The following is a 22,611-nucleotide window of genomic DNA, read 5'->3' on the forward strand; positions in this document are numbered from 1 at the left end:
AGAGATAGAGATAGATAGATGGATGATAGGTAATTGAGAGAACAGGGATAAGGTATACCCTCGAAAGTTATGCCCCCAAGTACCCAACTCCTAATAGCACATTCACTATTTTCGTATTAACCTTTGATGAGGTTAATGCACTCATAATCCAATACCCTCTCAATAGCACCCACATCTGGGGACCAAGCCTTCAATATATAAGTCTTTTGCAGTACACTTCACATCCCAAACATAAGGAACACAATCAGCCTACACAGTAGTATTTGTTTCATCCTTGCCACCAAGTCAGGGATACAGACATAGATAATCAGGAAATGAAACTCATAGCTTAAAAATGCCATGTGTTTTCAAGGATAATGTCAAGTCTGTCCAATTAATCTCTAAATCCCATCTACTAAAGTAGAACAGTTGAGAAATGAGGACTGTTTGGTGAAGCACTAGACATGTGACTGGCAAGGAACATGACTATCTGTGGGAGGAAAAGGGACCACTACAAAGCTGGCAAAGGGATGGCAAGAAGATATTCTTAGGGAAAAAGGTATAAGCTTGTCAGTTTATATGGTGAGGTACTTTTCTCCAAAGTTCCTCATACCCACTTGAAACAGTGTACTTGAGACTGGTAGTCTCTGCTAGGTCCTTAGAGACATTCTATCATTTGCTTTCACACCATCCCGGTGCCGACAGGTAACAAGAACAATTATTTGCATTTTGGTAGGATGGGGAGTCATCCTGGGAGACTACTGTAGATGGGGGTGACAGCACACTACTTTCTGATGAAATTGTCAACCTAAGCAGTTGCCCTAGTGCCTACTGTGGGGGGCACAAAACCTGAAAGATTTACATGCATGAATGGGGAAAAGAAGGTATAAATGCCAATGCTCGGTAGGAAACATCTCACTAAGCCCATGGTCCAGGAGCCACCTGGAAACAAACCCAGCACTCCTAATTCTTCAATTAGAGATAACACTAGAAAACAAAACTCTTAGATTCCAAAACTGGAACAACCACTCATCTGGCTAAGCTCTACAACACAGCCAAGCTAAGAGCCATGGTTACAGAAGACACCTTGGATGCCTACACCCAAGTCTCTTTAGGATTCTGTATGTATCACTGAAGCACCCGAGGAGCACTCATTGAATTAATATCAGGCAGTACACTCCAGGATGACATGAGGTTTACATGTATTTAAAGCATTTTGATCAAGGACGGTACAGAGAAAGCACTCAGCAAAGGTACCTTATTATTATTTAAAAAGTCTTGGCCCTTGTTGTATCTAGTAGTCTTTAATACCTTTGTTGGAAATGAATTCTGTAAATTCTCCACCTGCATGTAGACATATAAAGTATTGAGGGAGTTAAATACCTAAAGTTCTTTGATTCCCAATTTCACAGTGGCCTGTGCTTGGGCCTCACAGAGCTTAGAAGATAATTTACACTTAAATATACTCTGATTTCAATCAAGCTCTGAAACTTACTATTCATGTGGCTTTCACCAAAATACATCATTTCTTTCACCCTTATTTTTCACATCTGTAAGATGCAATATCTGTCTCATGGGATTGCTGGTGAAATTAAATGAGACAATGGATGAGAAGACTCTGAAAATTCATAAAAAATTATGAAAGCAATGATTTTTTAAATTCTTAAGATTGGTTGCATGGGTTATTTTTCTCATCGCTGTGACAAAATACCAGACAAAAGCAATTTAAGGAAGGAAGGGTTTATCTTAGCACCCAGTTTGAGGGTATGATCCATCATGGCAGGGAAGGCAGAATGGCAGGAATAGAGAGATAAAGCTGATCCTCGACTCACTTTCTCTTTTTGCCCCTTTCTGTTCAATCTGGCATCCCAGCCCATGGGATGCTGCCACTGACATTCAGGTCTGGTCTTCCCTCCCAGGTTAAGCCTCTTTGGAAACACCTTCATAGAAAGGCTCAGAGTTTTGTCTCTTAGGTGATCCCAAAAATCAATCAACTTGACAGTCAAAACCAACCATCACAGGAGACAAACATATATTAGGTCTATTAGTCAGAGGCACAGTCATGGGGAAAAGGCCATTTTCATTACATGATCTAGTCAAATAAGCAAATTTCTTGGTTGTTCATCTCCCCTTCTCTCAACTCCATTCAAAAGCCCAAACAGTATGTCCTAGGAGATCAATAAATATATACACACGTAACATGATGTCCTCTGTCTCATCTTTGTCTCTTTCTCTAAGGGGACAAGGTCTTGTATAAGACCCCAAGCTTTCCTCCAACTTACTATGTGATTGAAGCTGGTCATGAACAGAAGATCCTCAGGCTTCCACCTCCATAGTTTTGGGATTACAAGTATGTACCACGATGCTGGATTTATGGGGTGCTGGGGGATAAAGCTTGGGGATGTGTGCATGCTAGATAAGCACTGTACCCAGCTCCAACATGATGTTCTTCTCTGAATACATTCACAATCCACAGTCTTTCCAAGGATCCTGGGCATCCATGCACTAATGATTTGTGCTTCAAATGTATTTGACGTCTCAATTATCCAGTGCAAATGCCACATCAAGCAAGGACAAACAGATGGTGGCCTGAATTTTAGAGCATTGCCAGCATTTTCTAGGCAAAATTTATCATTTACTCATAACTGAGCTGTGTCCTGCTTCATTTTTTGTTGTTGTTGTTTAAGCTTTGGCAAGCGATCCTCCTGAAAACCCAAGCATCATTTTTAATGCAGTAGTAGCCACTGACCAATCACATTGCTTTATTTCTATCCTCCCCATTGCCATTCTTGGGTTGCTTGCACACAACACATATAATAATGAAGGTGTCAGAGTCAGATGCTGGTACAGTATTAGGCAAGACCAACCTTATTCTCCAGTGCAAATACAAGGGAGAAGGTGAGAGAGAACCACTCACCCCAGCTCCTGAAGAGCCTTGTACGCTCTCAATGTTATTTCTTCTAACTAAAGTGTCCAGTAACAGGACCAATCTTCTAATCATTGTTGTAACTCTAGTTCTAATACAGTCCCTAAGCAGAAAGGGCATCTCTAGGAAGAATGGGTAAATTTATTCAAATGGGAATGAGTAAGAATAGTATGAGTTTTGGCTCCATCACCTTTCAACTATGTGACTTTGATTCTTTATAGAAAAGACTATAGAAAAGGACTCCTACTCTACAGACTTTTTGTTACAGTAAATGAAGGGAAAATATGTAAAGATTTTTGCACAGTGCCTGTCACATAGAAAACATCAATAAATTATAGTTAAAAGAAGGATTATTATATATTGGCTCTAAGTGAGAGTCCAAATCCTTTTCTATGTATGTGATGATAATCTTTAACTGTGAATTCGACACAGCCTAGAATCCCCTGGGGAAAAGTCTCAATGAGAGATTGTCTACATTTAATTGGCTCGTGGGTATGCCAGTGGAGAATTGTCTTAATTGTGTCAGCTGATTTGGGAAGATCCAGTCCAGTGTGAGTGGCACCATTTCCTAGGCAGGAAGGGGGTCCTGAACTCTGAGAATGGAGAAAACTAGCTGAGAACAAACACACAAGTGTGCATGCGTGCATTAATTTCCCTCTGTTCTTGACTGTGGATGTGATGTGACTAGTTCTTTGAAGTTCCTTGACTTCCCCATAATGATAGACTCTAAGGTAAAATTGTAAAGTGAAAGAAACTTCTTTCTCCTCTAAGTTGCTTCTTATGAAGATAGTTTATCACAACCATAGAAGGACATAGTAGGCCAGAGTATTAACTCATTTAAATAAGTTAAACCCTTCAAAGGTTATCTTTAAGTGAGGTTTTCCACAATCACTTTATTTACAAACCTTCTGCCCTCTCCATTCCTTATGTCCAGTTTCTGCCTTTTTTCCTCTATTGTGATGTATTCCATTTCAAAATACTGCACATTTTACTTTCTTGTTTTTCTTTTCTTTACTTTTTGAGACCGGGTATTACTATGTAGCCCAGGCTGAATTTAAACTTGAATCCTCCTGCCTCCGGTTTCAGAGAGCTGGGATTACAGGCATGTGTTATCATTTGTTTTTCTCTTTTTGAGACAGGGTCTCCCTGTAGCCGCAGCTGGCCTGGAACTCACTATGTAGACCAGGGTGGCCTTGAACTCACAGAGATCTTCCTGCCTCTGCCTCCCAAGTGCTGGAATCAAAGGTGTGCACAACCACACCCAGCTTGTGATACCAATTTTATCTTACTTGTTTAATGCCCACATCCTTCCACTAGAATGGGCATAAAAGCAGAGAATATTGTGGGTTTTATCCTCTTTGAAAATTCCAGAATGGTATCTGGTACTTTCCATGTACTCAGTAAATTTTTTTGAACAAATGTAGAATGCAATCCTCATAGAAACCTTAGACAGTGGGTACTTGTTAGTACCTAAATGTGAAATATCTCCCACAGGTTCATGTATTTGAACCTCCAGCTTGTGGCATTGTTTTTGAGAGTTGCTGAACCATCTCATGTCCTTTCTACAATGCATTCCCTACAAGGACTGATTGTATCCCTTCTAGTTGTAAGCCAAACAGACCCTTCTTTTCTTAAGTTGTTTCTTATCTGATATTTGGTCACAGCAACAAGAAAAGTAATATAGTATCTTCTTTTTAGAAGTGAAGAAAGTAATATCCAAAGAGATGAAGTACCCATGCCAGGATAGTGCTTGGACCTAGGAAATAGCAATTAGATTTCAGTATTTGCTGTTTTAATCATTATACTTTATGGAGTGAGGGAGGAAGTGGAAAGATGAAAATCAAGTGAAAGAATGAAAGTAACAGGAGTATGTGACTTTATTAATTTGAGGGTTCTTTCCTTCCTTTTAGCTGTTTCTCTTTATCCTTCCTCTGTGAAAAGGGTCTATTTTCTTGAAATAAAATCTCTGCTCAGTCCCAAATGTTTTATACTTTTTCTCTATGGTAAATAGTATATATAATTTGGATTATTGTTAATTTTTGATTATTCAGTTCTAATATATAGAAGTACAATTGATATATATTAATCTTATATCCTGAAAACTTGCTACAGTTGTTAATTAATTAAAGAGCTTTCTTTTGTAGATTCCATTAGATATTCTACACTGAGCTTTGTCATCTGTGAATAGTGATGGTTTTATTCTTCCTTCTAAGAAGTCTTTTTCTTGCCTTAGTGCAATGAGTAGACACTTTAGTACGATACTGAATAGATTTGAGTCTTCTCGTGTGTTTATTCTCTCCCATTTTACCTCACTTAAAAAATATAACAATGGAGACATGGATAAACAGTGGAAATGTTCTTTGAATACGCTACTCGTAAGAACAAGTAGTTTAATCATCGTTTTATCACAAAGTCAAGGCTAGAGTCTGAAAGTACTGTACCTGATTTCAAGGCTTATTATAAAGCTACAACAATACATACAGTGTGGCATTGGCATATACATAGGCATATCAATCCATGGAACAGCACTAAGGATCTAGAAACAGAACCAACTACACATGGACAACTGACTTTTTACACAAATGCCAAAGTAATTTGATGGGAAGAGGATAGTGACAAGAAATGGTGCTAATACAACTGGATACAAATATGTAAAATAAAATAAAACCTTGACAAGCCTTCCTAGTGCCTTATCTAAAACCTAATTCAAGGTCAGTATCAACATGATTTCCCCATGTTTGTTTTAATACTCACAGATGTAGTGCCTTTAGCAATAGGGTCTTACCATCAAATTCTGGTGGTAATAAAGACCAAAGACAATGGCCAGTATTGTTTGATGGTCCATGAGACACCCTAGACAAGAACTCCAAAAGGGAGCCCATTCCTGGTACTGGACCTTCTATTTGGGAGCCTATGGTTTCTGGTAGGGGCACTGTCCTCTCATGATAGAGTAACTTCATTTTAACTCTCTCTCTCTCTCTCTCTCTCTCTCTCTCTCTCTCTCTCTCTATTTCTCTCTCTCCTATAGGACCAAGATGTGGTAGTGCACACCTTTAACTCAGCATGCAGGAGGCAGAGACAGTGGATCTTTGAGAGTTCAATGCCAGCCAGGTCTAGATAGCGAGTTCCAGGCCAGCTGGGGCTACAGGGAGACCATGCCTCAAAAAAGAAGAAGCTTCTATAGTAGTTAGCTTCCATATGACTTTTTCAAAAGACTTCTAGTATTAATTAGCCCTCCCCATCTCTACTGGCTAGCTTTTGTAGGGCTAGGAGGTATTATGCATGTGCTATATATAATACTGGTTAGCTTTCAAAGGGTTGGATGCTATGTATGCTACAGGAAGAGAAATCATCAACCTTACAAAGCTGTGAACCAGGAAAGCTGCAATAACAACTGGCCTGGCAAGTTATGCCCACTGGTGCAATAGTGGCATGAATGTTATTGGAGTAAAAAACCACTTCTGATTGGATTTAAGGCTTTCTTTACAAGAAGTATCCTATACTTGACACTGATATCAGGCTGATGATTCTGTGGCCACATAGGTCACAGTCTGTAGGGGAGAATATACAACTATTATGCTGCTATATGGACATAGTATTAAACCAATTCCTAATGACTACAACTATTATGCTGCTATATGGACATAGTATTAAACCAATTCCTAATGACTTACTGTTGTACCCATAGACTGGTACATTTCTCAGTTCTAACCAGATAAGCTTCTTCTTTCAGCAGACAGCAATTAACAGAGAGACCAACAACTAGTCAATATGTGGCAAATAAGAGACTACAGAGTGCTTAGCCCTAAATGGGACACTTATATTACACTCTCTCCTTCCAAGTCTCAGGGATAATTGTAGAAGGGAGGGTGGAAAGATTCTAAGAGGTAGTAGTGGTAGATGAGTACAAGGAAATACTGTTTCACAGACAGAAGGGCAATTACTCATATGAACTCACAGCAATTATGACAGCATGCACAAGACTTATGTAAGCTTAATCCAGACAAAATCCTGGCATAGGTAAGAAGTCACAACCCTAGCTCAGTACTGGAAATTGCTGGGAGAGGGAGAGTCAATTTTCTTTAAGGGTGTCACACTGGGCAGGTTGACCAGCATCCAGAAGATGGACCCACATTGAAGGCCCTTTGGGGATATAAAGTACATTCAAAAGGCCTTAAAAATGATAGAAGACGAGAAATCAGGGGAGGACATTACAGTGGGAGTGGAGATGGGGGAAGTATCTGAATATGATCAAAATGCATTGCATGAAAATTTCAAAGTCTCAACAAAAATATTTTTTAACCCTTAATTCAAAAATGAACTGTTAGCGTTTGGAGAGATGGCTCAGTGGTTAAAAGCACTGGTTGCTCTTGCAGAGAATGTGGGTTCGATTCCCAGCACCCACACAGTGGCTAGCAACTGTCCATAACTCCAGTTCCAGGGAATCTAACACTCTCTTCTCAACTCCATGAGGATTACATGACACAGGTATACTCACACATATGTAGGCTATACACTCAGATACATAAAATAAAAATACATACATAAATAAAATATTTAAAAATAGAGAATAGTTAGAGGCAAAAGTCATCTATAGTGAACCATCCAGCAGAATCTATCTCCAGCAAGGCAGGGATCAACTTGAAAGACCACAAGGAAGATGGATTGGGTGATGAAAATGGTCTCTATTTAAATAGGAGTCAGGGTTACATGAAAGTACATACATCTGTCAAAATTCACTGACTCATACATATGTTTGAGATTTGCACATTTCACTGATGCAAATTTTACTTTGAAGGAACTATAAATAAAAATCAGTGCTAATGTACCTATTCTAGTTAAGCTCTTACAATAACTACTCTCAAATTATATCAATTGCCTCATTAACTTTATGCTCCCAAATGGCTTAAGATGATTTGCAATTTTTCAAACCAAGTGAATATATTCATATTTAATAACTTGGATTTCTGATCACTTACTTATGGACCAGCAACAAGGACAAACTCTTAGGAAATAAAAACTGCCATCCCATTTTATAGATGAGTAAATTTGGGCTCAGGAAGAAAGGAAAAAGCTAAAATTCCCACTGACTTGGAATATCTTTGGAGCCTGTTCCCAACCAAGTCAGGACTGGTGGAAATGGAAGCCAAACAAGTGAGTAGTGAATTCAGTTTTGAGGTTTTTGAAATCAGGACAAGGGTACAATAAAATGAGATGTAAAGTTTCTGCCATCAGATGTAAGGGATCACACTAGCTCACTGGTTGTACCAAGTAATTTCTGACACACAATCTAAGAGGAATGTTTAACTTAGTCAGTAAATCCATGTGTAAAAGACTCGGAAAAGTATTATGCACAAAGTATTAAGCAGTTTTGCAGAACATGAAGACACCTTTTTAAGCATTTAGATATGTAGTATCCATGAGTATATGTGTATTTGCATGTATGTAGACATGTGTGAAAAGATGTGGATGCATGTAGAGTCAAGCATGGGGAGGCCTGACATTGAAGTTGATCATCTCCATTGCTTTCCATCTTCGCATCTTATGCATTGAGGAAGGGTCTCTCAATTGAACCCAGAGCTCACTGACTACACTAGTCTAGCTGGCCAGCTTGCTCAGATTTCCCCCAGCTAAAAAAAAAAGAATAGTTGGCTTTATGGTTATTTAGATATGAAACTAGAGTATAATTCAAAAAAGAGAAATATTGGTAAGCTGAACTTCAAGAGAAAAACTTTCACTCTGCCTTAAAGTGAGTCCACAGCTCAGATTTTCCTCCAGTGTTCAGTTCATGACAAATGATCTGGACAGCACGTCAGTTTCACCTTGGCTTCCATATTCTCTTAGGATTACCAGCCATAGTAGGCCATGCTTAATTGATAAGCTGTGCAAAAACCAACATATTTGTTCCAGAAATATTCATTGCTACTTTCGTTTAGTTTCTATCACACTTTTAGCTTACAACAAGCTGGGTTGAGAGAGAAAAATATTGGTATGAAAGGACAGACAGGACAAGGAGGGACGGATGAGTGTTTTTCACTGTTTGAGAAAAAGAGGAGTCCTGTTTACAAAGCCTGTTTAATGTGAAAGGACAGTATAGAAATGGTGCATGCATCTGGAAACTGGACGTGACTCTGAACTCCGCCTGGACAGTGCCAAGTGAGAATTCCCAACTATATATGCTACAGAGGGAGAAAGCAGGGCCACCAAGGAGTCCCTATTCTAGAGAGCAACAGCACCTTGCCTCCCCGAGTTTGTATGATAAGTGTGTTTGGGTTGGGAGACACAGAAAAGCAGCATCAGCTTTCTAAGTCTCAACCAGCAGAACAAGCTTTCCGATCAAGTGACAGAATCAAGACCAGTATGGACAGGCAAATATTGGGAGGGCCACATAGTATTCAGTGTGTACACTATATCTTAGAGAGTTGTGTGGGGACCTGACAGCAAACTTTTTTTTCCCTAAATGTGCTATTTCTTTCTCCTCTTAATCAATCCTTGTTATTTGTCTATGTTGATGGAGAAGCTTCTTTCAGGAGCTGGCAAAGTAGATAACTGAAAAATTTGAGCCAACCAGAGCACATCAGAATCCTACTGGCCAGGTCACATTGCCCCCAGCTGCAATACACTGGCAACAGAAACAAGTATAATCACTAGTTGACATTTAGTGAGCACTTGCCATGTGCCAGGCACTATGAGAGTGCCACATGGATTAAGATATTTAATCCTCACAACAGCCCAGTGAGGTACATATAAAGTTAGTAAGTGGGAGAGCCAGGATTCAAATCCAGGTCTATCTGACTCCGAGGCTGATTTCCTTTCACACATACACAAGGCTGACTGATTAATTTATTTAAAGAGCTATTTGAACAGCCGTGAGATGCAGCTGCTTAGCTTGAGGTTAAAAATCAAAGCATGGTGAGCCTGTGTTATTTATCCCTGGCTATTGTAAGTCTTTTTCAAATGACTTTATGCTAGTTTCCTGCTTTATTAATGAATGCATTTTGGGGGCTAATAGTTCTCTGAGTTTTTGTTGTTGCTGCTGTTGTCGTTGTGACCAAAACCTGTTCTAGATGGGGAATACTGAAGGAGAAGGCAGTCAGGCTACAAAGGAACTAATCCTTGGTATATCTACTAGGACCTACTCTTAGGGATCATTTTGATATTGGTTTCTGCTTTTGGCCTTTGTTTTTCTCTACAAAGGAATAATGACAGAAGGAGGGAGAGAGAGACGGCTATACGCAATTGGATTAATGCTTTGGTTTTACATGATCATAGTGCTGTTACTCCATTTAATAGCTAACTGAAGAACACTATTGATACCATCACCACCACCTAAAACAGCAAATTTACACGTTGCCTCTGCCTCCGAAGTGCTAGGATTAAAGGTATGCACCACCATGCCCAACTTGAAAAGTTGTAATACTTCTGATTATATATTTATAGCATGCAACAATTTTGAGGTAAAGTAATACATACACATAGGCAAAATTTGGAGTTTAGTTGCATACATAGCCTCCTGACACCATCACCACCTAAAACAGCAAATTTACACGTTGCCTCTGCCTCCGAAGTGCTGGGATTAAAGGTATGCACCACCATGCCCAACTTGAAAAGTTGTAATACTTCTGATTATATATTTATAGCATGCAACAATTTTGAGGTAAAGTAATACATACACATAGGCAAAATTTGGAGTTTAGTTGCATACATAGCCTCCTGACTCCGAACAAACACACAGCTCTCAATTAGAGGAAAAGACAATAGAATGCCCAAGACCCTCCAACATGAACATATAAACAGATAGACCAAACATAAAAGCATATTCATTTATGAGAGAGAGAGAGAGAGAGAGAGAGAGAGAGAGAGAGAGGTCTACATGTGTGTAAGTGTACCATTTGTAAGCAATGCTTGCAGAAGCCAGAAGAGGGCATTGGATCCCCTGGACTGGAGTTACAGACTGTTGTTAGCCATCATCTGGATGCTGGGAACTGAACCTGGGTCCTCTGAAAGAGCAGTTTCGTTTAAGTGCTAAGCCATCATTCTAGCCCTGCCCCCACTCCGTGCTCAGCTTTTAAAAATGAGATTTGAGGATCAAAGACAGGTAGTCCTCACACTTGCACAGCAAACACTTTACTGACCAGGCTGTCTCTCCAGCCTTTAAATGAAGTTTTGACATGATAATTCCAGCTTATAGTGGGTTTATCAGGACACAGCCCCATCGTAAGCCAAGGAACATTTGTATGTATGTGTGTATATCTTAGTATAGAAATGAATCATCAGCCTTAGTAGGCTTATTTGAGAGAAAGGATTTGTAGTTCTCTATGCATTCTGTTTATGGCTTCATTGACAAGGGGTACATTAAATGTTCCACCAGCTCAACAATAATGCTAAGAAAAGGGCAACTCTCCAGACATAAGCAGGATGCTGCTATAAAGAAAATGAAAAATTTGAGAAGTGCATTCTTTTTCCTTTCATTACTGCTATGTTTTTTTTAAAAACATGGAATGATTTCAATTTATCCAAACACTCCATTTTCAAAATGACTGGTAAAGCCTCCCCCTCTCTATCATGCATGTAAGAAAAAGCACTTTGAGGGACATACTGAGACAAAAGGAGGCCAGGACTGGAAAAGTTGCTGTTCTCTTGGACAAGAGCTACATAACAGATTGCTATTCACAAAGTCTAGGCAAGTATTAAAAGAACAGGATTCCAAGATGCCCTCTGCTACCAGCTAGATGTATGACTCAGAAAGTGTTTTACCTTGCTTCCCTCTTGGTGTCCTCATCTACACTATGTCCAACATGGTCTCACGTAAAGCATGAAAATACTCATATACAGAATGAGCACTTTAAAATCTGGGCATGGTGGCATACACCTCTAATCCTAGAGGCTGAAGCAGAAGACTTGTGAGTTTAAGGCTAGCCTGGGCAACATAATAAAATAGCATGTCTCAACATTTTGTAAGGCTCTTGGTGGCAACTATGCATTGTCAGCCTTGACAGTTTCAGTGCTTTCTGCACATGAGCCAGGAAGCAGTAAATTGATTGACTGTGGACTTCTGTGCTGGCCAGAGTGACATGTTTACATTCCTAAAGGGAGCCCTATGTGAGGCTCAGTGCTGTGGCCTGGCCCAGTTGGTCATGGGTCAGTCTTTGCAAAACCTACATTTCCTGATCCCAACTCAATGCTGTGGCTCTGTACGAATTTCTGTCTCTGTCTTATCAATTAGATTCACTGTCAACATAGAAGAAACTGCTTGCACATCCCTGAAAGTCATTGCCAGGGTAGTCTGGCTCTGCTGCTCGGTAATATCCCAGTCCATCTGTTCTTTCCTGAAACAGAGGGTTGGCTTCCCAGCTTCAGATCCAGGCAATGCAACAGAGCAAGCAGAACTGACACAATTTCCAAGCTGTACGTTTCCTGTGCTACTCGCCATGCTTCGCTGGATTTCAGAAGGCCCTAAGTGGGTGCTAAGTCAGAAAAAGGTAGAACTTCCCATTCAGTTTTAGCTGCGACCTAGTCCAAAGCTTCAGCTTTCTCTGATTAGCCTACCGAGGATTCTGCCCACCTGAATGACCAGTTTGCACTTTTTAGTAGTATATGCACACACGCATGCTTGCATGTGTGTATTTGTGTGGTATACGCAAGTGTGTGCATGTGTATGTTCCCAAGTGTATGTTCCCATGCACACAAATGCAAAGGCCAGAGGTGGACATCAGGTATCCTTTCCTATTGATTCCTACCCTTTCATTCATGGTCACTCACTGAGCCTGAACTTTACTGATTTGACTAGGCTGGCTGGCTGGCGAACTCCCTGGATCCACTTGTTTCTGTCCCCCAATGTTGGGGTTAAAACATACTTGCCCATACCCTGCTTTTAGATGGGTGCTGGTGATTTGGACTCACATCCTCACCCTTGAATAGAAAGTGCTCTTAAGCACTGAGCCAACTCCTCATCTTTCATCTTTTTCCTTGACCTAGCCATGTTACTTAAGGATAGAATGGATAAAATTAAAGGGTTTGGAAGTCTCTTCCTAGAACCCCTCACTAAGATCCCCATGAACTCTTTCTCACCTAAACCACTGGATTGGTTGAGGGTGACTTCATTCACATAATGTATCACCAGCCTCAGTCTACTTTTCTACAATAGTGAGTTCCTTGAAGACACCTACTGTGCCTTACATTTATCTATGTGGCTCCATGATGCAGCACAGTGGCACAAAGTAGATGCTTACAATGTATTGATTAGTGTTACTTGTATAACTTGAGTCAATGATGGCCTTTGTAAACAGCATTCATTTCAAGATTCCAAATAGACGTAATTAACCAGAGTCTCAATTTCTTGATGTGTAAACTAGAGAAAATAATAGCATTCATCTTGTACATAGTATTAAATCAATAGTTGTGTGACACTATTCCTAGGGAATCAAGAACAGGAAAAGTAAGGATACAACAAAAGTCCAACTTGGTGAACCAATGAATTTTAATATGTTTTTTTTTACAAGACTGTGGGCAAGGAGTTATTGCAGGAGCAGAAATGACTCAAAGATAGATGCATCACCAAAAGTTCATCCAAGTATGGGTGACAGTTCATGAAAGCCGGAAACTAAGAGTGTCCTACATAACCTGCAGGCAGCCCAGCAGGTTGGAGAGTATCTTTTCCTGGTAGCTCAGTTGGTCTGAGCCTCTCTTAGGTAGGTCAGCTTATCTCTGTCTCTTCTAGGCAGCTCAGCTAGTGTCTGCTTCTTTCAGGAGACTCCCCTTGTCTGAGTCTTCTAGGCAGCTTGGCTGATCTGAGAATGTCTCTCAGCATCCCTTAGGGATTATCATATACGCTAGGAGAGGGAGGTGCCTAGTGAATCTGCTCAGTTACAGGGACTTCCTGAAGCTATCAAGTTGTTTACTTCACTTTGGAACATCCTGTTTCCTTACCCAGCTTCTCTCCAAGGTAAGCTTTTATCTCAGAGGAAATTGCTCCACAACACTAACCCTTAATGACTTACAATTATATACATAGATTGTTGCATCTCTCAACTCTTACCAGAGAAACTCCTTCTTGCAACAGATGGCAATAAATGCAAAGGCCCACAACTGGTCAACATGTAGATAGAGACTAAGAAGCTGTCGTGTACTCAACCTAAATATGACACCTATATCACATCCCTCTTCTAAAGGCTCAGGGATCTTCACAGAAGAGAGACAGAAAGATTGCAGGACCCAGAGGTAGATGAATACAAACAAAACAGTATTTTCTGGACATAACAGAGCAGTAGCACCTACAAACCCATAGAAGTTGTGGCACCTCACACCAGACAGAATCCCAGCATGGGGAGGGAAGGTTGGCACAAAGCCCAAGGCCTAGCTGAGGAGCTATTAGCAATTGATAGCTTCTGGGAGAGGGAAGGTCTGTTTTCTTTAAGGGTGTGATGCAGGGTAGGTTGACCACTCTTCAGGGGAGGGATTCACATCCAAAAATATTTGTGGAACACTTGATAGACTTAAAAATATGTAAGTCACAAAAAGGAGGGATAGGTAGGTAAAGGCTGATGATGTGAGAGGAGATGGCGGAAGTAGTTTGAATATGACCAAAATACACCATATGAAATTCTCAAAGAATCAATAAAAATATTTTTAAAATAGTGTCCATTTTGTAAGCTTCATGGGAGTGCAGATTAAGGAAAGAAACTATACCATAGGAACTGTACACAGTCTAGCACAAAGTACACACACAACACATTAGTGATTATTAGTTTTAGTCATGAGGTATACTTGACACAGCTTGACTTCTGCATTTTCTAGCTCTTTAGAAAAAAGAAGCTCCAACTTCTTTTCAGAAGAACAGGTTTTCTATCTTTCAGCCTATATATTGTTCAAAATAGCAGAAACTAAAAACATGCTCTGTATCCCACTTCCATTAGATGAAGTAACATCGGAAAATGTGGCAGAATGCCCCCCTCCACGCTGGCTGTTGCTACCTGCAGACACTCTAAAACAAAGGAAATGCACAGATGACACAGCACGAAGTGAATAGAGCAACTTTCTTTAAGCTATATAACAGCTTTCTAAATTTTGATGGACAGTACTCTACACAGTGTGAAGATGAACTCCAAGTGTCTCAACATACCCATGGAACTATTCCTGAGGGAAAAGATAAAATCAGACAGAGAAAATGTGCTGTTATAGAACAAGAAAAATATCCTACCTCCCCCAAACCAGTAGGAGATAGGAGAAGGACTGTGATACAAAGGATTCTGGCCCAGACAACTATGAAGAAGGTACTAGAAAACTTTCTATTTTATACCAACAACCACCAAAAATAATGAAAAAGTAAAAGGAATTCCCTTAATCTGCAAGTCAGTGTATATGGTAAATAAAAGAAACCAAGCTCAGAATGCATAAAAAGGGAGGCAATCACGAGGGCAGACCCTTGAGAGATGTGCAAATACAGTACATGTGATAGAATATCGTGTTTATCTGATTGGAAATATATTTACTCAGGCATCCTACTGTGAACAACTATGGTATAGTATTAGATATGCATTCTCTATATCATCTTAACTTCCATTGTACCAACTGCTCTTTGGGTGATGCATAGAGATTCTTCATTAAAAGGTAAAAATTTGGGTCCCTGCAAAATCCAAAGGAGCAGGCAAAGAAATGCCCTTTTGAGGTGCAGTGGCAAGTCACAAATATCCATGGTTATACATCAGGGTCTAATGAATGGAAACTGTACCCTGGAATGGTCAATGTGACAGGTATGAATAAAGTGCCCAGATAGGATCTGTCATGTCAACGAGTCTGGAGTTAACACAGCTCTCCAGAGCCATCAGTGTGAAGAGAGCATGTGCACTAACCATAAATTGGGACTAATTTGGAAATCTTCAGCTGCTTCGGAATGTGTACATTAATTCCCTTCCTTCATAATTTATACAGCATTTGGACTGTGGTGCTCAGCAATAAATAACTGAAACGAATTTGAACTGTTCAGAGAGTTAGGCTCATATCTTTGCCACCACTCTCCACATTCTCCAAGACAGGCCACGCACGACTTTATATGCAAAACTGAAATGGTATTCAGGAGGTGAAAAAGAAGAAAAAAAAAGCCAGCCAATATATCTTTCACATTGGGAACTGAATAGCAGATCATATTCAAAGTGCAGCATTTACTGTCCAGTGCTGAATACATAAAACATATGGCCATTACAAATCCAACTTTCATTACAAAGCCTTGCTCTTATAATGACATACCTTATTACTCAATTAGAGCTTTTAGCATGATAGAGACATTGTTCATCCTCTAGCTGTCAGCCAGCACAAAACTACACACCCTCAGGAAAGAGAGTGTATATAGAACCTGAGTCAGTCACAGAAAGATTGTATCTAGTTGGAGGGGGAATTACCTGACTGAGGGTATGTCATATGCTTGGGGACATACCCCTGATTAATATAACAGGGGAGATCAGCCAATGCTGCCTTCTGGAACTGGCCTAAAGTCATAAATATTCAACCAATACAAGCGTTGGCAGTATGAAAAAGACAGTTTCAAGTAGGACATAGTACATGCTAGTTATTGAGAAAAGAATAACTATGCCAAATAATCAGTGTACAATAAAATATAAATATACTTGAACCTGGAAATTAATGGGATAGCTTTCCAGATTCTTTTAATTAAACCCTAAATCTCGACATATGGATCAAAGACAATTTTTCATGCATTGTGCAAGTCATAAAGTGATTAAGCAGTACTGCTTACTTTGTTTTTGAAAGGCTTAGTATGAAGCATGCATCGCCCTTCTGGACTTACATCTTGGTACTTCATCTTTCCACAAGCATCTCCTGGCTTTTCTTGCCCTCCCACCCTCCTTTTTTAGGACAGCTTATACTAGTATGACCTATGCACGTATTATTCTTTCAGTTCCTTTTAGTGACTGGCTCAGTGAAAGGTACACAGAAAGCATCCTGCACATCTCTGTGGAATGGCTATGAATGAATGGCGAAATGAAGACACGTGGCTTTGTGGTAACAATGTGAGATGCACAACAGCGTTTTTTACTTACTTCCCGCTCTTAGATGTGTTCCAGGTCTTTGTAGATGATGGAGAGTTGGAGCCTGAGTTGAGGTTTGGAGAACCCCATCTATCCTTACTACACCCATCAAAAATACATATACAAGGAACACAGAGACAAAAACCAATTAGTCACTTCATTTAAAAACTTTCAAGATCTCCATCTCCCTCTCCCCTCTCCCCCCACCCCCTATCTCTTTCAACAAAGCATGCTTTTATACAGCGATGCCCTTCATTGCTAAAGATAGTGGGAATAGGTAGTCAAGATCAAACAAAACTATCCTTTAGTCATTCAAAGCTTGACCAGTTGGATTTCATTAATGATAGCACCATAGCCTAAGCCTCCAGGAAAACTTTCTAGTGAAAAAATGGTATAAACTAACTGTCTTTAAGACTAGGTTGCTGTAAAAAATTTTCTACATTTCCAGCCACTGGAGTATCTGCATTACGAGTTCAGTTCTGAAGCTGCTGACTTTCAGTGAAGGATATGGATGCCAAATGACTTGAAAATGTCTTTGGGAGATACTATCAGATGAATTAATAATTTTCAGTCATAATGTTACATGGGAAGGCCATGAAATCAGGTAGTCTTTCAGGAGAAGCACCATCTGCTTCATGAGCAATTGAATTGAAATCTCTACCTTTAATAACTCCACAGCTTATGTCAAACCTTGGAAACAATTACTAAATAAATCACAAGGAAGGTCTGCTTAATCTCATCAGGTTAATAAACACAGACTAATTAGTCACCTCAAGGTAAACAAAAAGGAATAATTGATTGGAGTCAAACTATTTTAACATTATCTTCAGTTCAGCTGCTCTGCCTTGAAATTATTACTTTGCTTCATCTTCAGATTTCCATGGAAACCAGTTCGAAGCTTTTCTCTCTACTTGATGGTAGGTGGAATTATTTATCCTGATTTCATCAGAAATATTTTTAATGGTACAAAAATCTACCTTAGCATAACCTCTTATAAAAAGTAAAGGTAAACATGCCTATCTTGTCTTTCAAAGTGTGTAATAGGACCTTCCTTTCTTTTTATATTTATTTATTTACAGCATGTGTGTATGGCTATGCACACATGTGTACACATGCCACTGCCTCTATGCGAGGTTACAAGTCAACTTGTGGAGTCAGTTTACTCCTTCCACCATATGGGACCCAGGGAAATGAACTCAGGTCATCAGGTTTGGCAGCAAGTTCTTTTGCTGTGCCATCTAGCCGGCTCCAGACCTTTTTAAAAGTTTTAAATTATTATTATTATTATTATTATTATTATTATTATTTACATATAAAACTTTTTGGACTCAGTTCACTCCTTCACCGTGGGATCCAATTATTATTATTACTATTCTTATTAGTGTGCTGTGTGCGAGAGAGTGCAGGCACATGTCAAGGTGTGCATGTAGAATTCAGTGGACAGATTTCAGAAGTTTGTTCTTCTACTACAGGTTCCAGTATTAAACTCAGGTTGTCAGACTGGTGCAGCAAGTGCCTTTACCCACTAAGCCATCTCGCCAGCTCAGGACCTTCTATTGGTAGAGAATATTGTTTCAGAGAATGTCAAAGAGCTTTCTAGATGTCTATGAATCTTTAAAGTCTGTTGGAAATAAGTGTCTGCATATAGCTGCATTTATATGAGGGGGTCGTAAATGATGTTCTGCCCTGCATCCACTTCAAATGTGGCTTCAAATGGCCACCTGGATGTGATTGGAACGAAAAATAATGAGGGGTTCCCAGTGATTGCAAAGGTAATAAAGATGTGTAGGCACAGACAAACACTAATGAGGAGGAGTTGGGATGTTAGTGAGAGGTCCAGCAGTTTGGATTGAGTATCCACAATAGCCAAAAGCAACCCTGTGAAATGGGAGCCATGAAGGTGGGGTCTGATTCTGCTACTGGGCTTGTGGCTCTGGAGAATGGGCACACCTGGAAGAAATATGAGCAACCCTCTGGAATGAAGTGTTGGAATTCCCACAGTGGGGCAATGGAGGCATCACTCCACTATGCTGTTCAGTGACTTGCCAGCATGGACTACATGCTGAATGGGAACTGAAAAGCTTATAGGCTGCTGCTCCTATCCATGGGTTACGATTTCCTAAGAAAGAACTCCTTAAGCAGATCTGGGACCATTACCCTGGTCAGAAATTAACTGACACTATCCAAAACTGGAGGAAATAGTCTTGCTCAGAAAGATCAATCAGAAAAACGTGTGCATCAAAATGTCATAAGGAGACCTACTACCTTATATGGCAACTAACAGTTGGAAGGAAGGAAGGTTGGTTCTCAGAAGCATTCAAAGTGATCTTTCCAAAGGTGAGTGCAGTCTGATGCGAAGGATGTAATAGCTTCCCATTACAAAGAACAAGAAGTGGCTGAGGTATAGCCAGTTGGTAGAGTGATTGCCTAGCTTGCATGAATTCCTGGGTTGGATCCCCAGCACTGCAGTAGAAACACAGTGTAGGTCTACATGCCTGTAACCCCATCATATAGAAGGTGGAAATAGACAAGCAAAAGTTCAAGGTCATCCCTCAGGTATATAAAGTTAGAAGTTAGACTGGGCTACATGAAGCCCTGTATCAAAGGGGGTAAAAACAAGTAGGTCTCAGGCTTTCACATCCGGACTACTGGCTGCTAAGATTTTCTTCTTCCATGCACTCACTCACACAGTAGGCAGTGGGAAATTTGCCTGGAAGCAATCTGAATCCAGGTATCTTTTCATGTGTCCTATGCACACTACTGAACTCAGATTAAGTGGTCATCTAAGTTTAGGCATCCATAGGCTTGTGAATAGAAAAATCCATTCGCATGGCTAAATTCCCACATTTGTACCTTGGTCAAGAGGGTCCTCTATAATCTGCATTACAAGTGATCCTCAAAGTAGGGCACAGCAGGACATCAGGGGAAAATGTCAGCTGGCAATGGCAGCCTTATATTGTTAACTACTTCTCCAGAGGTGGTTGATCCTGGAGCAGCAGTCCTTTAAAAGATAAGAATGAGCCCCCCCCCCCCCATCTACTGCCAAATCCTGAAAGTGCAAATCTAAGGGGGAATGAAAACAAAAATTTCTCAAAGATAAATCACACAGAGAAAATATGGCACCAAGACTAGGTGTGAAAGTTCTCAAATAACTCCCAAAGTTTGCTATGAACAAATGGGAAATGGATCAGTAATGGGAGAGGCAAGAAGAACGTGTGGCAAGCTTGGATACTAGGAGGGTAATTTTGTAGCTATACTAAGGACAGTTGTATAAGAAAAATAAAAGGCCTAATGAACATGGACAGTAAAAAGTCACTGTTCCTTCCCTCGAAGATCCAAGATGGGTAGATAAACCTGGACAAGATGCTGCAATTCTCAAACCTTAAAACTGGTATCAGGGCCTTGAGTTTTCCCAATGTGCTTCATAAGAGATAAAGAGAAAATATTCCAGCTGCAGACTACTGAGAGTCTCAACCATCTGGAAAGACACAGGTCAAAGACCCAAAGATTAAGATGCCTCCAAGAATTCCACTCAGTAAAAACACCCAGCTATCTCAAGGACTTACAGGAATGTCTACTTGCTTCTAATCTACATGGATGATAATTTGTGGCACATGAGATTAGAGGGGAGACTGTGTTGAATTAGAACTAGCTCCTAACCTATGTATCTGAAACAGATATGCTCAGTTGTCACTCTTTGATCCTTCTATCTCTAGACCACTTGTCAGTCCTCTTCATTTTCATCTCCTCTTTAAGTTGCAGTCTCAAGAGCTGTGGCTGAAATCCCAGAAGGTCAGGGTCCAGCTTTCTTGCTCCCAACCTGGGTAGTATACTCTTCTGAGAATAAGATTCAGCCCTCCCTCCAGGGCCTCAGCAAAGGCTTATGAAACCAATTTCAGGTGAGTTTCTGATAAGAAAAGTTAATGAATACCAACCCTCCTATGACTGCCTGGTGGGCTTTACTCTGTAAGGATAAATAGCAGAAGGCCTTTTTCTACAGGCTCCATACATGCCTCAAACACTAGAAGGGTACAAACGGAAATCCACAGTATTGCATACATTGCATCCAGGCAGGAAATCTGTGACAAACCCAACTCTGCAGCATTCTCAAAGGGTTCCTGATCTGTCTTTCCTACTAGCTTTCAAGTAGATGTTCGCTGTGTTTTAAATATGGCTCAGTCCTTTAAAAAGTTAATACTGACAGGTGGTGGGGCATTTAACAGGAAAGTTTGGACTATATAGGGCCAGAACTTTCACTAATGGGTTAGTTACCGCAAAGTCAAGGTCGCTGTCAAGCCAACCTCACTCTCCACAATGTATACTCCCACTTCAGCTTATGCCTGCTTGCTACTCTCACACACACTTCTATCATGTGATGTGTTATGATGCAGCGTGAGGCCCTCATCAAGTATGACTGAATGAACTTGATCTTTACTGTCTTCACAACCACAAGTTAAATCAGCCTGTTTTCACTATAACTAATCCATTCTGATCATCTGCTAAAGTAATAGAAAAAAAGGCAAACCAGCATCTTAAATAATATTTGTTGTCAACATGCACAAGATCGGTGCAAACTGCAGCAGACAGAATCCCAGCTCAGAACTGTGGAAATGGGCAACAGGCCCCAATCTTAGCCAAAGAACTATTGGGCAGCTGATTACTCCTTTAAGAACTTGACTCATAGGCCTTAACATAAATGACAAAATGCATGAAATCCAGTGGAGGGGGGAGCTATGGGAGAGTCCTATGGGGAAGGGGGTATAAAGATGATTAAGATGTGTATGAAATCCAAATATTTTAAAAGTATTTGTTGAACAATAAATGAAGAACACCCTGTATTTGGGCTCAGTGGAAAAAAATTATCATGATGGATTATAATGTCTGGCATCAGTGTGAGAGAAAGAAGTAGTGATATACCTATCACCCATCTATCATTACTGAAGAATGGTCCAGAAGAATTGGAATCTGATCAGATGGTTGATCATCATGTATATAGCAAAGATAGGTGAGTTTTGAAAAAATATTCAAGCAAACTTTCTTGGATCGTAGAATAGTACCTCTTAATAACAGTCATAAATCTGTTGCAACCATATAGCTTTTAATGTTTTCCAATGTTTGTTCTTGTAAGCAATAACTGAGATGTAGCCCAAGCTAGTATTAAGGGCTTGTTCTAAGTCTCTCTGGGGAAAGTAGTGGTTATTCTTTGCTCCTAGAGACACTCTAGGCTCCTGAAAGCTCCCAGGCTGAGGAAATGCACTTAAAACACAGCCTCTATCAAGGGTACAAACTCATCCAGTGTACTTCCCAAACAGGTGCTTGAGTCTCCTCAATAACCCATCCACCAAGTGGAAATCTTCGGAGAGGCTTTTAAATAATGACTGCCTCCCAGTGAATGCCTGTTTTTCTCTTTTCAAAGAGGCCTACATTTCTGAAGTAGTTTGCCCTTGTTCTGCTACCAAATAAGAAAGCTCTTCAAATATTGATTTCCTTTAATTAAAGATGGTGACTTTTCTGTATTTCATTTTTCTGCCTTTTTAGGTTATGTCTTGAGTGGTTTTCTTTCTTTGCTCTCAAATTTTGATTTTCATTCCTTCTACCTGAAGTGTCTAAATTAGAGTTCGTGGTCCTTTAAGTATCTTATACTCATTATCTTTATTTCTTTAC

General features: G+C 40.0%; 1 protein-coding gene across 5 annotated transcripts in view; it reads right to left on the reverse strand.

Annotated features, from left to right (window-relative positions):
* Positions 1-22,611, reverse strand: part of Hs6st2 (heparan sulfate 6-O-sulfotransferase 2) — a 297,096-nt gene that overhangs the window by 27,864 nt on the left and 246,621 nt on the right. For 3 of the 5 annotated variants that reach the window (XM_008826746.2, XM_029560448.1, XM_029560450.1), the window contains one exon: positions 16,960-17,046. The exons of the other annotated variants lie outside the window; for them this stretch is intronic. In XM_008826746.2, the coding sequence (XP_008824968.1) occupies positions 16,960-17,046 (87 nt within the window). The remainder of the gene's footprint in view (positions 1-16,959; positions 17,047-22,611) is intronic. 5 annotated transcript variants of the gene reach the window in all.

Source organism: Nannospalax galili, unplaced genomic scaffold, assembly GCF_000622305.1.
Source record: "Nannospalax galili isolate Female #2095 unplaced genomic scaffold, S.galili_v1.0 scaffold371, whole genome shotgun sequence".
NCBI classification, from domain to species: Eukaryota; Metazoa; Chordata; class Mammalia; order Rodentia; family Spalacidae; genus Nannospalax; species Nannospalax galili.